This window comes from Lissotriton helveticus, chromosome 6 (genome assembly GCF_964261635.1).
Source record: "Lissotriton helveticus chromosome 6, aLisHel1.1, whole genome shotgun sequence".
Lineage (NCBI taxonomy): Eukaryota > Metazoa > Chordata > Amphibia > Caudata > Salamandridae > Lissotriton > Lissotriton helveticus.
In genome coordinates, this window is record NC_136067.1 from 612,193,480 (window position 1) to 612,215,054 (window position 21,575).

The 21,575-nt window shown below is 43.3% G+C and overlaps 1 protein-coding gene across 6 annotated transcripts in view; it reads right to left on the minus strand.

The window, feature by feature from the left end:
- The window catches only part of COL12A1 (collagen type XII alpha 1 chain), a 433,058-nt gene that overhangs the window by 173,429 nt on the left and 238,054 nt on the right, over window positions 1-21,575 (minus strand). For all 6 annotated transcript variants that reach the window (XM_078648068.1, XM_078648070.1, XM_078648071.1 and 3 more), the window contains 4 exons: window positions 13,878-14,017; window positions 10,841-10,970; window positions 8,994-9,136; window positions 8,201-8,330 (listed from right to left, as the gene is read on the minus strand). In XM_078648068.1, coding sequence (XP_078504194.1) covers window positions 8,201-8,330; window positions 8,994-9,136; window positions 10,841-10,970; window positions 13,878-14,017 — 543 coding nt within the window. The remainder of the gene's footprint in view (window positions 1-8,200; window positions 8,331-8,993; window positions 9,137-10,840; window positions 10,971-13,877; window positions 14,018-21,575) is intronic.

A 21,575-nucleotide genomic window follows, 5' to 3' on the forward strand; every position in this document is an offset into this window, starting at 1 on the left:
TTACTAAATTAGTCGAGAATTCAAGTCCACAAGTTAAGAATCGAGTTCTGAAAGTCGAAAGTACCTGGCAAGCTAATACCCCGTCCCAGATGTTACAGATGCTTCAGTACCACCAGAATAGAATCAGAGAAGAGCAAGATCACGAAAGAAAACGTATGAAAGACACGAAAATGAAAGTACTAGTTGCACAATCTGTTCCTCAAGACAGTCAGAAGAGGGGTCCGAATCAAGCAAGTCATCCTGCAGTTCCCGTTAAAGGGACATGCAATTATTGTAAACAGCCAGGTCATTATATAAACGAGTGTGCAGTTCTGAAACACAACATAGCTACCGGTAAGACTAAAGAAAGACCACGTCCGCCTAGACAAGAACAAGTTTCACAGACTTCTCAGCCACAGAATGCACAACAGACAGTTCCAGTACCGCAGCCTATTGCTGCAACACAGCATGTTACACAGCAGATGTATCAGTATGCACAGTCCGAGTATCCAGAGTATCAACCGTATTCATGAAACAGCCTAGAGAGGGAGGTAGGCTTGCCTCTCATCGAGATACCTGTAGATCAAGAAGGTCCCTATGTTCATAGTCAAGTACTAGGGAAAGACAGAAAGTTTCTGATTGATACAGGGGCAAGTAGGACCACCATTAGTCACGCCGAAGTTCCAGGGGCTCCGCTCTCAGGCTCTAGAAATGTTTCCCTTGGATTTTCAGGAAAGCCTATTGTAAACGAGATATCAAAGCCAGTTACTCTAGACGTAGGTCCATTGTCCCGCACTACTGATCTGTTACTTACAAAGTCGTGTCCAGAAAATCTGTTAGGTATTAAGACACTGAAAGAATTAGGTGCAGTTATTTGCTGCTCCCCAGAGGGAATACGACTGTTCTTACGTGACTTCAAGGGTCACTATGTATTACGAGATTTTGATCCGAGATTGTCTAATGTTCCGCAGCATCTATGGGCGCAAGGTCCAACTGATGTAGGTTATATGCAAATCACACCCCATCGTGTGACTCTCAAGCCAGGTGTAGTGTTACCACGAATCAGACAGTACAGATTGCCACCTGAGGCTGTAGCAGCCTTATCCAAAATTATTGACAAGCTCATGGCTCAAGGAGTAGTTGTAGAAACTGACTCCAATGTATGTAATTCTCCGATCATTCCAGTCATGAAACGTACTGATCCAAATGCACCCCCAGTATATCGATTAGTGATTGACCTACGAGAACTTAATAAATGTATTATTCCCCAGTACCCAGTTGTCCCAGATATCTCTTCCCTATTGACAGCCATTGATTCCGAAGCCTCATTTTTCACAGTCATAGACCTCAAGAACGCGTTTTTCAGTGTCCCCATTCATCCAGACAGCCAGTTTCTTTTCGGATTTTGTTTAAATGGAAGGAGCTATATGTTCACACGAGCTCCTCAAGGTTTCACAGAAAGTCCTAGCATTTACAGTCAAGCACTTAAGAGACAACTAGACAACATTCACATGCCAACTGACACTGCCCTGCTCCAGTATGTCGATGATCTACTGATCACAGCCCGTTCTGAACGTGCTTGCGAGCGAGCATCACTTACAGTCTTGTATTTTCTCGCCGAGATGGGGCACAAGGTGTCCCCTTCGAAGCTTCAATTCTGTGTACAGCAAGTGATCTACTTAGGCCACTTACTGTCCAAGTGGGGTAGGCAGTTGACACCAGACCGTATCCAGTTAATAGCGAGTCTTCCTCAGCCCAAGACACAGAAGGAGGTACGTGCTTTTATCGGCCTTACTTCTTATTGCAGACAATGGATTCCTCAGTATGCATTTCTAGCTAAACCACTGATACAGTTAACGACACAGGAGGCAGCCGTATCGACTGTCCTCCCTTGGACATCTGAACATACACTTAGTTTCAATGAGTTAAAGAAAGCTTTATGCCAAGCTCCAGTTCTAGCTACACCGAACTACAGTAAGCCTTTTACACTTTTCGTCACAGAACGTGAAGGTACAGCATTATCTGTTCTCACACAAGATCAAGCAGGACAATACAAGCCCTGTGCTTATTTTTCAAGCACATTAGATCCTGTAGCCCAGGCTCTGCCTGCGTGCCTCAAGTCAGTTGCAGCCACAGCACTAGCTATCAGACAAAGTGATTCCATAGTGTTAGGACACTCCTTGACAGTACAAGTTCCACACTCCGTGGAAGTTCTTTTAAACCGAACACAAACTCAGCACTTGACAATTGCACGTTTAACAGGTTATGAATTGACACTGTTCCAGCCACACATAGAAATCAGACGCTGCAACGTTCTAAATCCTGCTACACTGTTACCATCAGTTAATTCAAATCCTGCCACACACGACTGTGTGGAAGTAGTTAACATTATGACTAAGCCAAGACAAGATCTGACAGATATTCCATTACCAGATCCCGACCTGACACTTTATGTGGATGGTTCATGTCTGAGAACGAGTACAGGAGAACTAGTGGCCGCGTATGCAGTGACTACTGACGCTGAAGTTATTGAAACACACCGTATTGACACCCTGTCTGCTCAAGCAGCAGAGCTAGTTGCTCTGACCCAAGCCTGCATATATGCTAAGAACTTGAAAGTTAATGTTTACACAGATTCACGCTACGCATTTGGAGTCGTACACGACTTTGGAGTGCTCTGGCAGGAGAGAGGTTTCATGACTTCTCATGGAACCAAGATTCAGCATGGTCTCCTTATTCAAGCTCTGTTAGATGCCATACATTTACCGACATCTATTGCTATCATGAAGTGCAAAGCACATACGAAAGTTACTGACATTATTTCTCAAGGTAATGATCTAGCAGATCGCACAGCCAAGCTTACAGCACAGACTCCAGACATTTCAGTTAACCCGACACAGACACATACTCCAGATCCGACTACCTGTATGACAGTTAAGGACCCTACTCAAGATGTCATAGATATCCAGTTACATGCTACTCCCGATGAAATCAAGAAATGGTCCGAACAAGGAGGGGTCCAGACAGATCAGGGATGGGTAACGAAGGGTAAAGCCACATGGTTTCTCCCCGACTCCATGGTTCAAGTCATTATCAATACCGCACATAGTCCAGCACATTTAGGAGAAAAAGCTATGTTAGACAGTATCCAGAACATTTGGTTCAACAAGCATTTACGAGCTGCAGCCAAGCAGAAAGTCCGTACCTGTATGATATGTTGCCAGTTTAATCCAGGTAAAAGTGTCCCGGTGGAACAAGGTGGTTTCCAGCCCCCTGACCACCCTTTTGAAGTCCTCCAAATGGATTATATTCAGATGGAGCGATGTCGAGGTTTCAAGTATGTCCTTGTAGTTGTATGCGCTTTGTCCAGGTGGACAGAAGCATATCCAGTCCCAGATTACACAGCCGCGACCACTGCCAAGCAGTTGGTTCGTGAATTCTTCCCCCGTTATGGACTCCCTAGAGTCGTATATTCTGATAACGGCCAGCCATTCTCATCCGAGCTTATGAAACACATTTCCCTGTTGTTAGGGTACCAGTGGAAGTTCCATTGTGTACGCCATCCTGAAGCAGCTGGTCTAGTAGAGAGACATAATCAGACCCTGAAAAACCGTATTGCCAAGATTTGTAAGGAGAAAGGTGTGGACTGGCTAGTAGCTCTGCCAGTCGCTTTATTTTATATGCGCATGGTCGCACATTCCAGATCAGGTCTGTCCCCGTATGAGGTCGTATTCGGCCGCCCCCCTAATATGTGGGGTACACCTAGACCTCGAAGTATTACCGATGTTTCAAGTAATATGCTGACAGATTACCTAGCTTCCTTGATGTCTGCCCTCAACTCTTGTCGTTCACAGGTTGCTGCCGCATTTCCAGACAATACCGAGGTGGCACCGCATGACATCGTTCCCGGATGCATGGTTCTTGTCCGGAATTTTGATCGTTCAAGTCCGCTGGAGCCTCGCTGGAAGGAACCCCGACAGGTCCTCCTGGCCACCCGTACTGCCGTCAAGCTGGAAGGCAGGAAGGGCTGGGTCCACCTGTCACATGTGAAAAGATTTTTTGGACTAAAGCCTGTTTCAAAAAACATTTCCGAGGATCTTAAAGACTGCCAAAGTACTATTCTTAAGGACTGTCCCGCAAATGACAATGATACTGAACCCTCCCTGTTAGAGAAAACTCCGCAACAGGAGTATAAGCTCAAATTAAGGTCTAGTAAAATAAGTCAGCCAGTTTGATTGTCTAAGTCCTCCCCTAGGTGAAACGGTTAGACCGGTTTCTGACATGTATAAAATAGACCCCCATAGTGAGAGAGTTAGTCAAAACTCAATCCGATGTATCGTTTTTCTAAGTTTCATATTGTTTTTCAGCCTTATGATTACCTGCACAGGTTATGCCTTTTATTTGTATTTTCCAGTTTCTCATGTAAATAAGTCTGCTAATGCTACAGTAGAACACACGTTTAGTGATCTGCCTCCTCATGAACTCTCATATCGTCTCGCTATGCGAAATAATTCTTTTATCCGCATGTTACATTATTCACACCAGACCAGCAATGCCACTAATTGTTGGGTGTGTGGTCGACTCCCCCCTTTCCAGACACCGAAGGGAGTTCTGCCACTCTTTCCTTATCCATTTTCACATAATGGTTCGTGTGGAGCATGGTCCACGTTAACGTCATCCTCAACAGATATGTCTTTTCTTAACAGTACATGTTTTCCAGACAAGCAAGGTCTTCCCCACAGAACAGGGTTAGATCTAGAAAATGAAGTTTATAATCTAGGTAATTATTCTTCGAATTTCATGGTCCTGAATGTTCAGTCTGATTCTACTCCAGATCTACCTACTATATCGGTACTACCAGTTAAAGGCGAATTATGTGTCCGAAATAATGGTTCCGTACATGTAGGACATAGTGATTGTACTACTATTGTCAAGTATAGTGACAGTAGGAAATCTATTTTTAAAGCTTCACGTCATTCTTATTTTGTTTGTGGTCAGACCGCATATGTCCGTCTGCCCCTCGATTGGGAGGGAACCTGTTATATTGCCTTCCTACTGCCACCAGTTTTTCTAGCCCCACCTGACTATCATAGAAATTCCCACCTAGTACATACGAGACACAAGAGAGACCTCCCGATTGTCGATTATACTGAAACTGCTCTAGAACAATATATAGATATCAATAAAGGTGTCTTCCCTTATTTAGGTACTGTCGTGAATAGTAAACTGATACGTAGATTAACCAGAACCCTTGAAGCAGTAGTGATTGAGACTACTTCTGCTCTAAGTAACTTAACCGAAGAGCAATCCTTTATGAGAATTGTCGTGCTCCAGAATCGTCTCGTCCTTGACGTCATACTGGCCGATAGGGGCGGGGCCTGTAGAGTCATCGGATCTAGTTGCTGCATTTTCATTCCTAATAACGCGCCGTCTGTTTATTCAGCTATAACCAGACTCCATAAAATTGCCCATATGTTAAACCAAGATCCAGGCACCTGGACATGGTCCGGTTGGTTCTGGAATATAATTTCCGCCTGGGGATGGAAAGTATTGTCTTTTCTAGGTATTGCAGTAGCGATCATATTCAGTTGCTGCCTCTGTATACAATGTGGCCCTGCGATTTGTGGCATTTGTGCTACCTCTTGTATTCCTAGTCCTAAGTCCCGTTCTAAATCCAGTTCCAAGAAAATTCGAGACGAGCAAATGATACTGTATGAAATGATAGATGGTATCATGAATATTGATGTTTCCTGATGGAAACGTAGTGACAAGGAGGGAATGTGGAAAAGTAAATTTTGCCATGTTCTGTGTCCCTACGTGTCCTCCATCTTATGTTATGTGTGCATGATTAATATGCATATGTATTCCCCATGTTCGATTAAAGACGCAATTACAGTTGTGTCCATCTCTAGTATGCCAGTTTCCAGTTCTCGTGAAAGCTACGAATATCAGGCCTATGTAAAGTTACGTTGCCACGTTTCTCAGTGTGCACGTTATTTCATTGTAAAGTCCCCGTTTCTAGGCCTCAAATGGGCCCGGACACCAGATTCAGCTCCTGTCTCCTGAACCCTCGCTGAGGAGCGATACAGCCCCCACCTGTATCCTCGACCCTTCACTTACTTCCTGCCTCACAGTGCCCGGCTCGGCCTGGCTCTGCCTACGAGTCTGCCAAGAGTATGTTATGATTCTAGTTATCAGTCCAGCCCTCCTTCTCTGCATTCCTAAGCTACTGAATCGCATCAATAGTTTCCGTCATTGTCTAGCCTTTACGTCTCCATGTAAGAGAAATACTGTATTAATGGTCATTTAATATTCTTCATCACGCACTACATGTAGAATAATGCATGCTCCAGTCTTAGAGTCTGTTAGCCTCTCCCCTCCTGACTCTTAGTTTATATCAACATGTCCTCTAAACATTAGATACTAGATAGGGTTTAGGTACATGTCGCCCTGACTCTCCAGACTTCAGTCTCTACTCCTAGCGCAGAGTTCATAGCCCCCAGCTTCTCCTAGTAACACGTCATTGTCAGTTTGCGCGCACCATTAGGTTAGAGGTCCCGGCTCCTCAGGTAGCCCCCTCCATGTTTCCGCCCCATTTATGACATATTCTGTTACGTTTACATCACATGTCTATGTATACGCCTCCTGTTACACCTACTTTCACCCTTATCTTTCGCGACTGCTATTGACCACACCCATTGCTCCGCCTATCATATGTATTGCAATGCAACTGTTTTAGTATATATGCTTGTGTATTGTTATTAAAGTCAGTGCGCTCATTCCCTGTCCCCCCTGCAGGGCCCTGTCATCCTATTCCTGTGCAGGTTGTCCTGTTCCTGTCCTTTATGCTGTATTAAACCTGCAAACTCCTACTACCTCGAATCTTGACTCTTATTTATTGAGCTATCTGTTATTACTATGTCCAGTAAAACCTAGATCCGGTATTATTTATTTATATACCACAAACTGCACAAAGTAAACTTTGTATTAATGTATTTGTACCCAATTAAAATCGACACTTAAAGTTTCACTTTCAAAAAGATTAAAGACTCAGTCTGCCTGACTGTGTGATTAAATTATTCACCTTATTTATTTATTCAGAGTTTTATATAGCGCGAACAAGATCTTTGCAGATATCAGAGCGCTTCACAGAGGCAGGGGGTGAACAGGAGGGTGACTAAGCTTAATATTAGGTACAGTATAATATTCAACATAGCTTTCATGTGCTGATAAAGTAACAATAAACATTCAAATAAACGTTAATATAAGACGGTACAGAGTCTTTGGTCCAACTATAAAAGAGATCAGGCGAGCTAGGCTATAAGGCTGGCTTATACCACTTTCTAATAGTTACTGAGAGACCATGGACATCCAGTTTCAACAAACTAACGTGTACAATATGGTGATAGGTAGTGGGTTGAGTAGTATAAGAGGCTCGCAATCAAGTAAGAAAATGATATCATTAGACGTTAGACAATGAGGTAGCGAGTGTTACACAAGCGGTGTAAAGTCTCTAATCCAACAGCAATGAAGTTCAGGTGATCTTGGCCATAAGAATCTTTCAGTTTGAAAGATTTTAGGGTGGGTGCTGATATCCACTGGTATGCCATTGGCTTCATTGCTGCTTTTGCCTATTTAATGTAGTGCTGGTGGACATGGAGTCAGAAAGGGGTTTCTTGCAGTTCAGTCTTCGAACACTAGGAGAGAGAGGGAACTAATGTTTGGTTCCCTCTCTGGTTTGTAGAGTAAAGGAATCTTTAAGTGTTTTTCAGCCTCTTGTTTTATTTGATTCTGATATTTATTAGAACAATATCCATTGATGGAGGGCATTGCCTGATTTACACATGTAGGGTCTTATTTATAGTCTGGCAGACAGGGTACTCTGTTGAAAACATGGTGGATGTCTGGCCATCGTAACGTAAGTGCATTATAGTCAAAAGCATTTTAAATACAGTGAATGGAAGATCTGCCACGTACAATGCACTCAAAACTATAAATATAGACCCTAGTCATTTATAGTTGTACTTCCTTTTCAGAAACTATAGATAGGACTCTTGGATATCAAAACTCTCCTTATGAATGGGCAGCTTATCATGCATTTTAGAGTATTTTTTATGTGTATGTTGCAAATTGTCCCATTCTATAGCTTGGAAGAACTATTGGTCAATGCAAACAACAATCAGATACTTAGTTTAAGTGAAGTGATGATCCCAGAACTTACACGTGGTTCCTTGTCCGTTGCTTGGGCTTCCTTCTCCGTCTGCGTACAAGGCCACCACACTCACTGAATATGGGGTCTCTGGTGTCAGACGTTCAAGCAGCACAGTTTGGGTGTTTCCTGGAACTAATACCTGCGGCAGAAACATAATATTAGGTTTCAAAATTTGCTTGAGTGGGTTCAGCCAGAGTTAGATATTCAATGTGATAAGCCTGACACACTTCGCAAACGAAAGAGCAGATCTACATGGCAATACAATCGTTTTGTACTTAACTATATTATTGTATAGTTTGGTGTAGTTTGTGCTAGGAATTGGTAATAATGGTATATGGCCCGAAAACTGAACCCCTGCATTGAAACAACAATAACAGTTTTCAAGGTACATATCAATGCTCAAAGAGTAACACAGGAATATCAAGGCAGTGTTCCAAACAATCTGCCAAGGCCATGCTTAATCGAGCACAGGCAAGAGTACATAAACCTCAGAAATGTGATTTTCTGTAATATTCTAGTAGGTATATTGTGGCCAACATATTTTCTTGAATAATCTAATGGCATGGACAAAAGAAGCGTGTAGCTCCCATTTTGCCAAGTATTCTCCATTTTCACCAAAACAAGACCATTGTGTAGCCCCAACTGCCTTTGGCTCTTCGCATCTCAAATTGTTATTTTTGACTATTCTTCAGTCACCTGGATGTCCATGGGTTTTGCGGTTTATACTTATGCACAGATCAGTGTGATGACTGAGGCAATGTATAGTAGAAATCTTTGAAATACAACCAGAAAACTAACTCACAGATTCAGTTGGCCTTGTGCCCTGTAATGGAGCGTAGCTGACTCTGTACTGCTGAACAGGCCCAGGAGCAGCCTGCCACCGCACGTTCAAGGAGTTTGGTGTAGGATTATAGACATTGATGTTTTTGGCCACTCCTCTTTCCACTGAAACAACATAAATTGATATATGATTTGGTAATACAAACACATTTTAAGCTTTCATTTCCACTGGTGCATGCGATTAAATGTTTTATGACATCAGCCCACCAAAGAGGTACAAAGTAGGCCCCTGTTTCCGTGTGTGACTTCACCTCTGAGTTATGAGGAGCTTTTGATGGATGCAGTGTTCTACTGATGCTTCAATTTTAGGCAAGATAGACATGGTGCTATTAAGACACGAAGGCATAGATGAAAGTATACGCATTACTTTTTTGAGAAGAGTGGACATTTTGTTTTTCTGTTTCAGACAGTCAGCTTTTGTCCAGATGAGATCAGTGAATACATTACATTAGGGTCCAACCATTGACTATTTTCTCCAAACAAGATCACCTTTGGAAGACTGTTTATATTGTCCCTCTGGGACACTCACTTTTTATTGTTCTGTCACTTTTTCACAGTGAAATGCACCGTCTGCACTACATTTCTAATATACAGAGCATGTGTTGAATGAATACATGTATTTGTGTCATCAACAAGTAGATTTGGTATTTTTTTGTGTGTGCTGAAATCAGATCTTATATGAATTGGGACTCACTATTGGAGGCCCCTATGTCCTAAAACTAATGTGCAATATTCCGCAGAAGTGATATTTAAGTAGACATTGCTCCTTTATTCTAATCCTGTCGCAAGGCATAACAAGTAAATGTTCACCAATCCGGCATTTTGATCAATAGTGCCTTAGGGAAAACACATTTTTCAATATTATTTATGTGTTTTTTAATAGAATGAACAAATATTCATTTTAGGTCAAGCCTACTAAACTGTGCATGTGCTGCCTGTTGCGAGGCATAGTGTGGCTTACCAAGAACATAGAGGGACATGGAGCTCACCCATTGGTTATCATTGCTTGGCTTTCCTTGTCACTCTTATTTGCCTAGTTCTTATTCACATCAATTTCTTTGACTGGCTGGCACTGCTGCATCCATTGCTTGATTTAAAAAGCACTACTTCTTTCTTTCGTGTGAAGCACTCCTTTAGAGTGCTTGTGTTTTTGTGCTGTCTCCCTCATATATGACTTCCCCCTGCACTCCATGATGCTCTCTGTTGCCTGACTGTTTCTCCCCGCCGCCTCCCTTTTGCACTCGCCAGTGTGCTTGTCCCCATTGCTGCCCCGTACCGAGGCCCTCCGTATTGCTTTTCCCCAAGCCACATGCTGCTTTTTCCCCTGCTCTCCCCCTGCTCCCTCCTTTTGCATCCACTCTAACCTTCCCTCTTGGTGCTTTCACGTTTGCTCCCATGTTGTTTCAGCCTCCCGATCCATCTTCCCCCTGTTGCTTCATTATATGACTCCCGCTTCCCTATGTTCCTTCGCTATTCCCCCACCATGCCCCATGTTGCTTCCACTCCCCGTACACCCGTTTTGAAAAATAAATACATCTGCTTGTGTTATTTTCTTTTTAAATTAAAAACACAGAATTGTTTGTTTTAAAGAACAGGTTGATAATTAATAAGAAATAAAACGCCCATGTAATTTTGTAGGCATGTGCATGCTTGGAGCAAATGCCTACAAAATGATGCAGGCAGCCGCATCAAAAGCTTGCAGCGTGACTAAAAATAATTCACAAAGCCAATAGGTCACAAAGGCATGACTTATTGGCTTTGCAAATGCTTGTTTCAAGAGGGTGCCTTCAAGTAATGGTAGTCACTTACATGTTTTTCCAGTGTCTGACATAAGCCCGCCATCTCCTTCTGCGTAAACGGGAAGCACGGTCACTTTGTAGAGCGTGTCAGACTGAAGATTCCGGAGCACAATGGAGTTTGTATTACCAGCTACGGTAGCCTGAATATGTGTAGAAAACACACTATGACTAATTTTTATACTAAAATCAACTTTAGAATCTGAGAAGTTCACAACAAACACAACAACAGAGAAAAGTGACGCCAATATAAAGAGCCAATAAGCAAACGTTGTTTTTACTTTTATAAATTGAAGTAACAATTTTACAATCCATTGTTTTACTGATTACCAACACAACATTTTCCAAGGGTTCTCATTAAATAGGAACTAATATTAAAACCTCTAGGAAAGACAAGGGTGTGTTTTTTAAAGTATATGTACTGAAAATGTCAACAGCATCATCAATGACAAAACGAGGGAAAGGGAATTAACTTAAAGGAGTCAGAAAAGCAGTGAATTTCAGACTTCTCTAATAACAATTATGAAGCATTGCATTACAGGTTTGAATACTTCACCACTGAAGCACGGGCCACCTGTCCTACTTTGAGTTTCAATAGTCAGAAAGTCAATGATCAGAGGAGGCATCTAAATGAGAGGCCAAAGATTACAGACGCACAGTGTTGGTGAACATGAAAACGAAAGGCATTGTTTAACTTGTAAAAGGATGGGGAGTAGCTGTAACTCTGGTCGAAATAACCAACATTTTCAATTAAACCTTGACATTCTGTGAAGTATTATAGATGAATGTAAAAAGATGGAGCCTGAGTAGAATTCTTTATGAGAGGATAAATAAGGAATTAAAGTTGGCAGAGATCATACAGGTATTAAATTCATTTTTGCATAGGTTGAGTACATTATGCGGATAATTTTCAATACCTGCTCACAAATGCATTTGAGAGATATTGGAATGATCTTTACAAGCCTTGTGATCATTTTTCAAAACCAGACCTTTCTTTTCTATGGCTACCATGGTTCTCTACCACCGTGCACACCTACTGACACACATGTGTTGATTGTGTTCTTCTAGTTACTTGCATGCAGAGCATGTCCTTCAAAGCATTGGCACTGAAAATGACAATGCTTTTTATCAAAAATTAAAAGGCATTGTCATTAACAATATCAACAGTCCAAAGTCCTGCAAAAGGAATACCCATTGAATTGCAGAGCACGGTGTCCGTGAAGCGGGCGCTGCGGAATTATTAAAGTTAAAAAAAAAAAAGAGCATGGTGTCCCTGAAGCGGGCGCGTGCTCAGTATTAAAGTTTAAAACATAAATAAATAAACAGAGCGCAGTGTCCCTGAAGTGAGCACCGTGCTCAACATCAAAGTTTAAATAATACAACTTAAACTGAGCGTGGTGCCCCTAAAGCGGGCACCGCGCTCCGCTTGCAAATACATAAAAAAGCAGCCGCCATTGTCACCATGAGTGTCAATAAACAAAATAGTGCTCAACCACTTATAATGCAGACCGAGCAACAAGCAAAGTAAAAGGTCCATTCCTTATGGGGGTAACAAATACAGACAAGGCCGTACCAAGGAGGGACTAACAAGCCTATTTACTAATCAGAAACCAGCATTTAAGAAGGACGATGACACAAGCCAATGACAAATATGGGTGGAGAGTGGGGGAGGCTTCTACTGCATACTCTATTACAGCATGCCTCACAGAGCGAGCAGCACATGCGCGCTGCGGCTAGGCCCGACCTAAAAAACGTTGCTATATTTATGCTGTTGCAGGTTATATTAGGCTAACAAACCTATCATGTTAAGTAAAGTATTATTTGAGGACTTCAAATATTTCACACCTCTCCAGCCCCTGAACTGGACAGGAAGGACATTCTCAAAATAATTTTAGAATTAATGTACATACATATACGCAAAATTAGACCATGGTGTATCATGTCCTGCATACAATTTTACTTCCACTGCACCTCTGTTAGGTATCCTTTCTGTAGGCACTAAGGTAAGCAGAGTGTTTTATATTTCTCAAAAAAATATCAATAGGTACAGAATTACTCTGCAGAGTTTTGTATAACTTTTGCCTCGACTCATTTGAAATTGTTTTACCAAGTTCAGCTCTCTGTACTGAGACATCCCTCCCTCCTCTTATTCTCAAAGTTTTTTTTGTAAAGACATGTAAGTGCATGGAAGCTATCTTTTTTATACAGATCTTTTATCTTTTGATAAATTATAAAATACATTTTTATGTCTCGGCTACAGATAGCTGAAGGCAGGCCTACTATTGATTTGACAAAACTGTTTGTTTTATTTTGCATTCAGCACTTCATGGTAGTGCCTGTGTTTCCTTGCCCCATCCTGCATCCTCGTGGTTCACTCTCCTCCCCTTCCCTCACTCCCTAATGCTGCCCATCTCATTGGTTCTTCCTCTCCTCCTCTTCTGTTTCATTTTGTTTTAAATAGGCTGGCAGGAGCAAAATGCTACTGGGTTTCTCAGCCCTTTAGAACAGTGACATATAGATTTTCCAATGCTTGTTTCTTTTAATAAGGTTGTTTGGGATTTGCTGCCCTCATTTATTAGTTTGTAAAGTAAATATTAAAGGTTTTTACAAGCTGATCACTTACTCAATTACAGGCCGATAGGGCTCCAAATTGTCCATTATCTATCAGAAGAGCTGCTTCTTTTTGTACTATTTTGGTTCTGAGTGTTCGGTCCAGATAGAAGACCCTACCATATTCCATTGCCGATGGGGGGGGATTATGGCACTCATTTAATTGCTATGGTTTGGTTGTGCGTAGGTAAAATCAGTGGTAGCACGTCCTTTTATTTTTAAAAAATGAAACCATTTCAATTTGATGACTGTTTATGTATGGATTTCCATATTGAGTGCTTCATCATTCTTCAGTGCGCTCTTTACCTGTTTCACTGGTTAGTCTGTAGTTTGACATCTGGTACTTACCCAAAAAAATGTGACAATTGTAATAGTGCGTTCACAACCAACACAATATTTAATTTCCATGCTCATCTATGCGAAGAAATATGAATAGTTACCATTTCTTCGATGTCACCGGTAACCGGAACGTATAGGATCTTGTACTGACGGACGTTTCCTTCAGCATGTTCCCAACGGACATTGAGAGTGCTTGTAGTTGGGTCATACACCCGGAGGTTTTTGACTGTGCTGAGAGGTTCTGAAACATATTGCACCCATTTTAACCACAACAATGTTCCATGCATTTACTACATATAGTTGACGTGGTTTGACTGTCACAATGAACAAGACGCTTAAAAAACACAAAATCAATGCTGAAACTACAGTGCTTACATTAAAACACTAAACTGGGCGTACACGTTAACAGGTATTTACAGTAGACAATGAAAACAGGAAACCGCTGTGGAGCATACAATGTTAGGCCTTGTGTAGAAAGGGGTCAGGAAATATTGAGACCTTTAGCGCATCTTATAAATCCCTTCAATTTTGAGTTTTACTCTTAAAAATGAGGAACCATGGGTCACATGTACGAAAGTTTTAAATAGCGAGTTCCTAATTGCGATTTCCTGTGAATCGCAATGAGGAAATCGCTATTTCAAATGTATGAAACTCCTTTGAGTTTCACTTGCGATTCCCAGGGGGTCGCAAAAAGACCTAACTCATGAATCTTATTGAGGTAGGTCTCGGCTTGTGACCCATTGGGAATCACTAAAATCACAGGGATTGTAGCATGCTGGGGTCAGCAGACCACCATGTCTGCAATTGCTTTCGAATAAAGCAATCTTCTTTTTTGAAATGCAGCCTGTATTCCTTAAAGTAAAACAGATAAAAATTACAACTTTTCTCTTCATTTTTTAAGAGTAGGCAGAGGTCCGTGCGACCACTGCCTGCTCTTAAAGTGTTTTTCCAAACAATCACAAAGGGGAAGGCCCCCTTCAGATTTGCGGATAAGTTACCACCAATTTGAAATTCGTATTATATTGCGATTGTTTTATGACCACATTTCGATCATCAAACATTCACACATACCATTGCGACAAGGTATTAGGAAGGGATGCCTGAAAACACGCCCGTTCCTAATACTAAATCGCAAACCCAATTTGTGATTCGGTAATAGATTACTAAATCGCAAATAGGGCTGTCTACATCCCAAAAACCCTTTTATGTATTCGCAAACGGGTCAATTCTGTGAATAGGTCCATTTATGACCAATATAAAGGTTTCTACATGTGGCCCTATATGCGAAATTCATATTTTATACCCTCAATTCTGCATGTAACTGAATTTACCTTATTTTTTTTTACCAAGGTTTTATTTGCCAAAAATTATTAGGGAGAGAATGCGTATGTTTGAGTCCTGTCCCAAAAGGAGTTTGAACATGATTCAGAAATTGGAATCCCCCGCATGAGTAATCAACACTCTAGTGTATGAGAACCCTTGATTCATTTTGCCAGTAATAAATACGAACTGTTATACAAAGCCATTTTGAGTTGGCAAATCCTATGAGTTGCCGAATCACAGGATTTGTGACCACAAAGTGACTTTGTGGTGTGTTTTAAACACGTACCAAACTGCAAATAGGAAGAGGCATCAAAGGAGCGTTGACTTCTTATAATTTGTATTCGCAAACGGGCCAATTCTGTGAATTGGTCAGTTTATGACCGATATGAAGGTTTCTACATGTGGCCCTATATGCGAAATTGGTATTTTATACGCTGAATTCTGCATGTAACAGAATTTACCTTATTTTTTTTACCAAGGTTTTATCTGCCAAAAATTATTAGGGAGAATTGCGTATGTTTGAGTTCTGTCCCAAAAGGAGTTTGAGCATGATTTTGAGTTGGCAAATCCTATGATTTGCCGAATCACAGGATTTGTGACCACAAAGTGACTTTGTGGTATATTTTAAACACATACCAAACTGCAAATAGGGAGAGGCATCAAAGGAGCGTTGGCTTCTAATAATTGTAATTGTTTATGGTATGTGTTAATGATAGCAAATCATTCATCAGATACTGACGCCTTCAGGAGATAGTAACTGATACGCATAGGAGAAGGTGCCTAAGAAAACTTCCTTTTGTGAATCGCCTCAGGTTGCCAACACTTTTTTTTTTTCAGAAAAAGCGCTTCTAGGGCCTGATGTAGGTAATCCTAGATTACCGATTCTTAAATACCGAATCATACCGATTCTGTATTTAACAACTGGCAATCAGGATGTAGGTAATTTTACCGAATTAATTACCGAATCGGTATGATTCGATAATTAATGAATCGGTATTTACCAATTCTGTAATTGCCATTGATTCCTATGGGCCTTGAGGCCCATAGAAATCAATGTCAATTAACGAATCGGTAAATACCGATTCGGTAAAATTACCGAATTTGCAAGGAGGACAGGGTGTCACTTTGACACCCTGTCGCACCCCTCAATTGTGCATGGGTGCACATGTTACAGACATACATGCCCTTAGGGCATGTATGTCTGCAACATGGCACAGTTTAAAAAGCAAAAGAAATGCTTTTTCAAGGGTTTTCATAATTTACCACCAACTTCTAGTTGGTGGTAAATTAAGAATTCTAAAACCCCTGTAGCACTGATTACAGTGCTACCTACATGTCAAAATACAGATTCGGTAATTATACCGATTCGGTATTTTACCGATTCGGTAAAATTACCGATTCTGTATTTTCACATGCCCCTACATCTCAATCACCAAATACCGGTCGGTAACGGCCGAAATCGGCCGATACCGACCGGTATTTAGTGACCTACATCTGGCCCCTAGTACCTTTAAGGAACTGGGGCTGATTGAAAAAAAGAGTTTCCTGTTTGAGTTGCAAACACAGGAATAGTGGTCTGCTGTTCCTGGCAGGCTATCATCTCTGTGTTTGGAGCCAATCATGGGATTTGCAAATAACAACCTGTCTAATTAATATATTCATTAGGGAGGTCGCGCTGTCACCCTACGTATAAAAATGTTGAGACATGACCAATGAGCACATAGGTCACACTGAAAAATCAGAGACTGGTTGCAAAAAGTTGAGCGTAGTTTGCGACTACTTTTTGCTACTAGTCTTTTCGTGCATTTGGCCTTTTCTTCTGTGCTTTAGAGTGAAATGGCTCAGCATCTTCCTTTGACGACGATAGGTCTCTATGTGCATATCTGCATTCATGCATAAACAAGCATTTTCAATGCAATAGGTCTCGCATTTATTAGAGTTTGAGCTATTGGCATTGTAAATGACAATGCCTTTTATTTATGTGTTGTTTTTAAAACAGATAACTAAAAGGCATTGTCATTTACAATGCCAATAGCTTAAACTCTTGCAAATGTGAGACCTATTGCATTGCAAATGCGTACTTTAAAAATAAAACCAGCATTTACTATCGTACAAATTAAGCACTGGTCTGTGTGGTACAAGTGCCCATGTAGAGAGGAAACCTAGAAGGAGAAAGCTTCAATCCTGCCGGTGCCATGTTAGAAGGTTTTCAGGGCACCATTCAGGCAGATCCTGACCCTGGCACAGTGGACTTTGATGGGAAGCCAGAAGACCCTACTCTTGGGTATTTGTGCGCTCTAAAAGACCATTCATTTATTCATTCATCCATTCATTCATGCTGCTCATGAGTCCATTGAACTCATGAAGCCTGTAAGGATACAGAGGTGTGGCAGGAACCAGTACATATCTAATGCTTGATTCCATGTGCCAGTGGACCCACATGCGGGTACCATTGCCGGGTGGACCCAACCCCAGGGCAGGTGGATTCTTGGTCTCATATTGTTTCACCGCAGCAGATGTTGGCATCTCCCCCACCCCCCTCACAACCGTCTGGCCAGAACTAAGAAGGAGAAATTCAGGAACCATCTGCTTTGGCAGTTTATTTTTATTTCCTCAAGTCTGAAAGTTTACCAACCCGGATGCCACTGACTCCTGGAGAGACGGGCAGGGAATTGGTAGTGATGTGAGGAGAGAGACAGGGTGCGGACACCCGAGTCATGGTTAGACAGGCCAGTGGCGGGCAGTGATCTCATAAGAGACAGGCAGGGAGCGGATAGTGGTGTGAGGAGAGAGGCAGGGAATGGATAGTGATGTGGGGAGAGAGGTAGGCTGCAGCCAACTTGAGTGACGAATCTGATTAGACAGTCAGGGGCTGGGGGTGATCTCACAAAAGAAAAGGTTTCACACAATCAAGGACTGAACTCCAGGCCAATTGTTTTTATATCACAAGATATAATAGTTTTATTTTTAGAACCAACAGGTATAAAAATATACTTCTCTCAATAATGAGTGATCTCAGATAACTACTTTGCAGAAAGTGACTGACTTTGTAAACACAATAAGTATAGGGGTTGCAGTTGGCAACACAGTTCTAAACACAATTTAGCATTGAGCTCAATGGGTTTTTCTTCACAATTACAGTTGATTACTTTGTAGATTACTTTTGTAATTCCAGGACCGGATCCTAGATTGAGTCCTGGGGTCTAAGCTGAAAACAGTTTAGTAAAAGCGTTTTGCTTATTGCAAGGATTTTTAAGGACTAAAAAGGTATTTTAAAAGTTCACACCTAGAAACTTTTCAGTGAATATTTGGCAATATTATTCAATGGGAGAAAATTCAGGTTACCGGTAAATTACGTTCTCGTTACTTTTGTAATCCAGTACTGGGCTCCTAAGTCCAGCACTGGGATCTCTACTTAAGACAGGTAAGTAATTACGTTTCAGTAGTTGGTATGATTTTTAAGAAATATTTCAAGTGTTCAAAAGTAGACAGAAGAAATTTCATATAAAAGCAGACAATGGATTCCTATGGAGAAAATTCAGGCTACTAGTAAACCCGGTTAGGATTACTTTTGCGGTTCAATACTGGGCTACAAGGTACAGTACTGGCTTCTCTCCTGATCACAGGTGAGTACTTCGGAATTCAGTATTCGGTTGATTTTATAGGAATATTTTAGAGTTTCAAAACTTCGCACTTTTCGAGTCAAACCAGTCAATGTTATCCAATGGCAGGTAAGTGATTTACCGGTTTCCAGGTGAGTACTCGACTGGTGAAGTTAAGGTTCTGGGCATAGACTATGGGGTCCCCCAGGGTCAGGTAGATACAGTTGGTTCACCCTCAGCGGCAAAGGGGCAGCCGGGTGCAGAGGTAGTTAGGCCCAATGTTATCCAATGAGAGGCAGGGGGCCTTCGGTTGGTGGCTGCTCGCTAGTAGTCCACACGGCTGTGGGAGCTGGGCTCCTGGTCACTTGCTCAGGGCAAATGGGGAAGTAGGAAAGTTCACAGGGTGCAGGGGCAGAGGCACTCGGGCAGCTGGGTGCAGGGTGCTTTTGAGCCGTCGGGCGCTCAATGCTATTCACTGGGAAAGTTAACAAGGGAACAAAGGCTGCAGGCTCGGGGACGGTGATTCTTCAGGTGCGACCACCACTTCGAGAGGTAAGTTGGGATCTTGGAGAGGAGGTAGGTACCCCAAAGGGAGGCACAGGGAGCCGCAGGGCACCGGGTGCAGGGGTGTCTTTGGGTGTCGGGAAAGCTTACCTTCGGCTGGTCGCGGTTGAGGGGTCCCTGGTTCTGAGGCTGCAGGCATCGTCTGGGTCATTGAGGAGGGTCTTTGGGCACTGCACTTCGGGTCCCAGTCACCGGGGGGACGTCCTCAGGGTCTTGGATCACTCGGCATGGGTCGGGATCGGCGGGTGCAGAGTGGATTGGTCTAGTGCTTCCTGGCTGGCACCGGGAGTGGGAGTGTTGAAGCAGAGCCTCTGCTTATGGGAGTCCCAGTCTTTAAGAGGGTCAAGGCAGGCAGGTCCTCCGGGTGTCCCACGGTTGCTGTCCGCTGGAGTCACCGGGATTAGGCAGGAGCAGGTTCCAGGATTGACAGGCCAGTAGGGCTGGGGCCACATCAGTTGGTGTCATCCTGTGGTTAGCTGCTGCACAGCAGGTCTTCTTCTTCTTGCCCTTCTTTCTTCTTTTCTTTTCGGGATCTGAGGAAGGAAGGTTCAGGGAGCCCCTAAATACTGAATTTAGGGGCGTTACAGGTAGGGCAGGGGCAGGGACCAATAGGTCCCTGTCCTGGGGTGGGTACACCCCTAGTCTGCTCCTCTCCTGTGGGAGGGGGGCAGGAGCCTAGCTATGATTGGGCAGGGCTCCCCATATTCAAGATGGCCGGAGCCCGGGGACGTGCTTCACCTCGCCTCTCCCACCGGAGGGGTGGGGTTGGCACAGGCTGGCACCCCCCCCTTCCTGACGTAGGGTTTCCCGCCAGTCTTCCCGCCAGAGTGGGGGTCAGAACCAGTGGGGGCCAGTTGCTAGGTCCAGCATATGGTCTGGAGAAGCTCCCAGAGGCGGCAGGCCTTTGAAGCTTCCCCCTGCCCATCCTGGGGGAGGAGACCTAGCACCTCGCTCAGTCTCCTCCTAAACAGGAGGAGATCGGAAATATGTCTTAGCTCAGCCGGGAGGGCATTCCACAATTTCGCCGCGGCTACGCCAAACGATCTTCCTCCTGCTTTGGTTTTCTTAAACTTAGGTATTGTCACCAACTTAGCAGAAGAGGATCGTAGGCTGCGGGCTGGAGCATGCCACCTGAATTTCCTTTGTAGGCCAACTGGACCCAAATCGTGCAGGGCCTTAAAGGCCAGACAGAGAGACTTAAATTGTACCCTCTGTCTCACCGGGAGCCAGTGTAGCTGGGCCAAGGCCTTGGACGAAGAAGCTCTCATCGGCCACCCCAGCGCTAGTTTGGCTGCCGCAGACTGGATTCTCTGGAGTCTATCCATAAGATAGCTCAGAGAATCCAACAGCAGAGAGTTACAATAATCCAGCCTGCTGAGCACAGTGCAGCGTACCACCTCTACCCGGGCGGGGGGCAGTACTAGTGGAAGGAATTTTTCTCAGGACTCTAATAATGGCTAGGCAGCCAGCTGCCAGCTTCGACACCTGCGCCTCCAAGGAAAGATCGTTGTTAAACATAACACCTAGGTTTCGCACTACCTTCACTGGCTGTACCGATGAAGAGAAGTCCCCAGGCCAAAAGTTACAGGGTAAGGGAGTTTGCACCCTAGGCCTTGGGCAGTATAACACCTCCGTTTTCTCTGCATTAAATTGCAGGGAATTAGCCTTCAACCATCCCGCCGTGTCTCGCAGACAGTTGTGAAATTCTTCCAAGGAGGTTGAATCATCTCCCTCCAAGGAGCGAATCAGCTGCGTATCATCAGCGTAGTTGACAATATCGATGTTATATTTTTTGATGATTGCAACTAAGGGCTTCATGTAGATGTTAAATAGTACCGGACTATCTGCTGTGCCTTGGGGAACGCCATGCGAGATGGTAGAGAAGGCGGATTGGAAGGGGGGAGGGCCACCGCCTGTTCCCTGTTCTGGACGAAGGACTCAAACCACCCCAGGGCCCTGCCAGCAACCCCCACCTCTCTCAACCTGTCCAGCAGGATGGCATGGTTCACCGTATCGAAGGTGGCAGACAAGTCAAGCAGGATCAAAACACCTGCCTGACCCCTGTCTGCCCGCCAACGAAGCTCTTCCAACACGGTTACCAAGGCCGTCTCGGTACCATGGGCTGACCGAAAGCCGAACTGATTAATGTGCTGAGAAGTTTGATACCAAACTTCTCAGTCTTCAGTGGGGACATCATGGTGCTGTGGAGTTTTGAATGTCGACCTCCCAGCACCATATACTTTTAATGGCAGCACTGTACTTACAGTGCCCAGGAATGGCCCTGGGTGCTGTAGGGGCACAGGGCTCATG